General features: G+C 46.3%; 1 protein-coding gene across 2 annotated transcripts in view; it reads left to right on the top strand.

The window, feature by feature from the left end:
• Mark1 (microtubule affinity regulating kinase 1) overlaps positions 1 to 2,444 on the top strand; it is a 103,805-nt gene extending 101,361 nt beyond the window's left edge. For both annotated transcript variants that reach the window (XM_021197697.2, XM_021197698.2), the window contains exon 18: positions 393 to 2,444. In XM_021197697.2, the coding sequence (XP_021053356.1) occupies positions 393 to 747 (355 nt within the window). In that variant the 3' untranslated portion in view covers positions 748 to 2,444. The remainder of the gene's footprint in view (positions 1 to 392) is intronic.

Below are 2,444 nucleotides of genomic sequence, written 5' to 3'. Positions count from 1 at the left end.
AGAGAGAGAGAGAGAGAGAGAGAGAGAGAGAGAGAGAGAGAGAGAGAGAGAAAGAGCGCACACGAGCAAGGGGGGGGCTTGTCTATCTGGTAAATGGCGAATCTGTGTTTTAGAACTGACCCCAAAAATATAGGAAAAGCTATTATATTTTCACTTTCAGTCGCACATTTGTTCTCCGGAACAGATGCACTTAACACAGCTTGCTGCTTTAGACTGAAGATGCTAAATGCCGAAGTAGACGGTGCCCAGGCCTGTTTACAGCATGCTGATAGCATGCATCTCTGCTCCCTCTGATGGCTGACTGCATGCACGCTGGAGTTGCCACTCACATCTCATGGCTGTGGTTTCTTTGCTGAGGAGAACTTGGTTTTCATTTCCCCTTTGTCTTGTAGAGGTCCATCGGGGGAGCCCAAAGAGAGGGACAAGGATGAGAGCAAGGAAGCCAAGCCCCGCTCCCTGCGCTTCACCTGGAGCATGAAGACCACGAGCTCCATGGACCCCAATGACATGCTGAGAGAGATCCGCAAGGTGCTGGACGCCAACACCTGTGACTATGAACAGAAAGAGAGGTTCCTGCTCTTCTGCGTTCACGGAGACGCTCGGCAGGACAGCCTCGTACAGTGGGAGATGGAGGTCTGCAAGTTGCCTCGGCTCTCACTCAACGGGGTCCGCTTCAAGCGAATATCTGGGACATCTATTGCCTTTAAGAACATTGCATCCAAAATAGCAAATGAGCTTAAGCTGTAACAATGCATAGGCTTCGGGGTCAGGGAGGATGCACCCACACCCAAGTCCAGTGTCTGAATGTACCGGTGATACCTATGTGGTCCCGCTGTGGATCTCCCATGTAGAAATTGTCCTTAATGCAATAAGGTTATACATAGTTATGAGCTGTAAAATTCAAGTCAGTATGAGCTATAATAATCGTAGCTTCAAAAGTAGGTTCACATGTACAGGTAAGTATATTGTGTATTTCTGTTCATTTTCTGTTCATAGAGTTGTATAATAAAATATGATTGCTTTAAAACCTGTATAGTTGTCTAGATCTCCACACAGAACTGTACGTTTAATGCTTTGAGTTGGAAAAGATTTTCCCTATTATTTACATTCTGGTGTGTTTTTAAAATTCTTACCTCCATCATGCTGTTTTGAAAATTGTGTCCAGGATTAAAAGCGCACAGAAAGTCTCTAAAATTGTAGCATGAAATTTATAGAAATTATTTTAAACTCACATTTAATTTAAACCAGAAGTTGACAGTGGGTCGGTGTCCCCCAGTCCTCCTGCTTTCCCAGTTTCTGCCTGGGTCAGACAAGGTGTGGTTAGGACTTAGAGAATGTCTACGGTATGGCACCCAGACTTCTTATACAAAGCTGAAACAAGCCACAGTTCTGCCTTGAGCTAACTCAGAAGCACCTCTGGGAAGAGTTCAGTTTTTACCAAGCTTACTTGACCCTCTGGTTTTTTGACCTGCTAATTAGCAGCAGAGACTGAAAGAAACTGTAGCTCACCCGGCCAGCCGTAGTGAAACAACCCAGCACTTGGGTATGCTGCCTTCGAAGACGCAGAGTAGCTACGGAAACAGGAGCGTGCCGGGACGTCTCATAGCACAAGCTCATCCGTACAGTATCGGTGATTGCGTTGGCTGAGATATGGTGCCGCCTCAGGAATTGACCCGCGTTGGGAGCATCTGCCCCAGTGTCCTCCCAGCCTCCACTCTCCCCCACCACTCTCATATCTGTCAGTACCGGAGAGGCCTGTGAGCAGGGCGTGCTCACTGTGGACTGATGCTGCCTGGTGGTTCGCTCTGCTCCCTCAGAGCTCCTTTGTTTTCAATATTTTGCCCAAGTTCTGTTTCTTCCACATCATTATTCCTGTCATGGGGAGCTTTGTAACTGGTCACTTGCCTTCTTTCATAATTAGTGACGTATGCGATGTAAAGCCACTAGAAAAGGCACATCTTTTTAATACTCATTATTTTCTACTGAATAGCCTTGGAGGTTGACTGTGCAATGTTATTTAATGTTGTAATTACTGTAATATCAGCATACGGGCCCCATCTGCACACTCCTGAGAAATAGAAAATGTACTCAAAGCTTGTCATTGAAAGGAAAGTAACGCTGTGGTCAGTGCTTGGCATTGGAGACTGCACTGGAACGCTGCCGGTGGAGGGGATGCCCTGGTCCACAGTGGCCTCCACACAAAGATGCTCTTCTCTTCTGTACTGTACTGTGATGTAGCTTTCTTCTGTAACATTCTGTTCTAAATGGTGTGTTTTCTTGCCTTAGGGAAGGGCGGTGTTGGAGGGGGTGAGAAGCAACAAAACAAAACTGTGTAGCCCCTTTTTAACCTGGTGTTCATCCCAAACATTCGATGCAGATCCGCATTCACTCACTGGTGCACACTGAAATCTTACTTGAACAGGTCTCATAATAAAGCATTTGTC

This window comes from Mus pahari, chromosome 5 (assembly GCF_900095145.1).
Source record: "Mus pahari chromosome 5, PAHARI_EIJ_v1.1, whole genome shotgun sequence".
NCBI lineage: Eukaryota > Metazoa > Chordata > Mammalia > Rodentia > Muridae > Mus > Mus pahari.
This window is presented reverse-complemented; position numbering and strand designations above follow the sequence as displayed.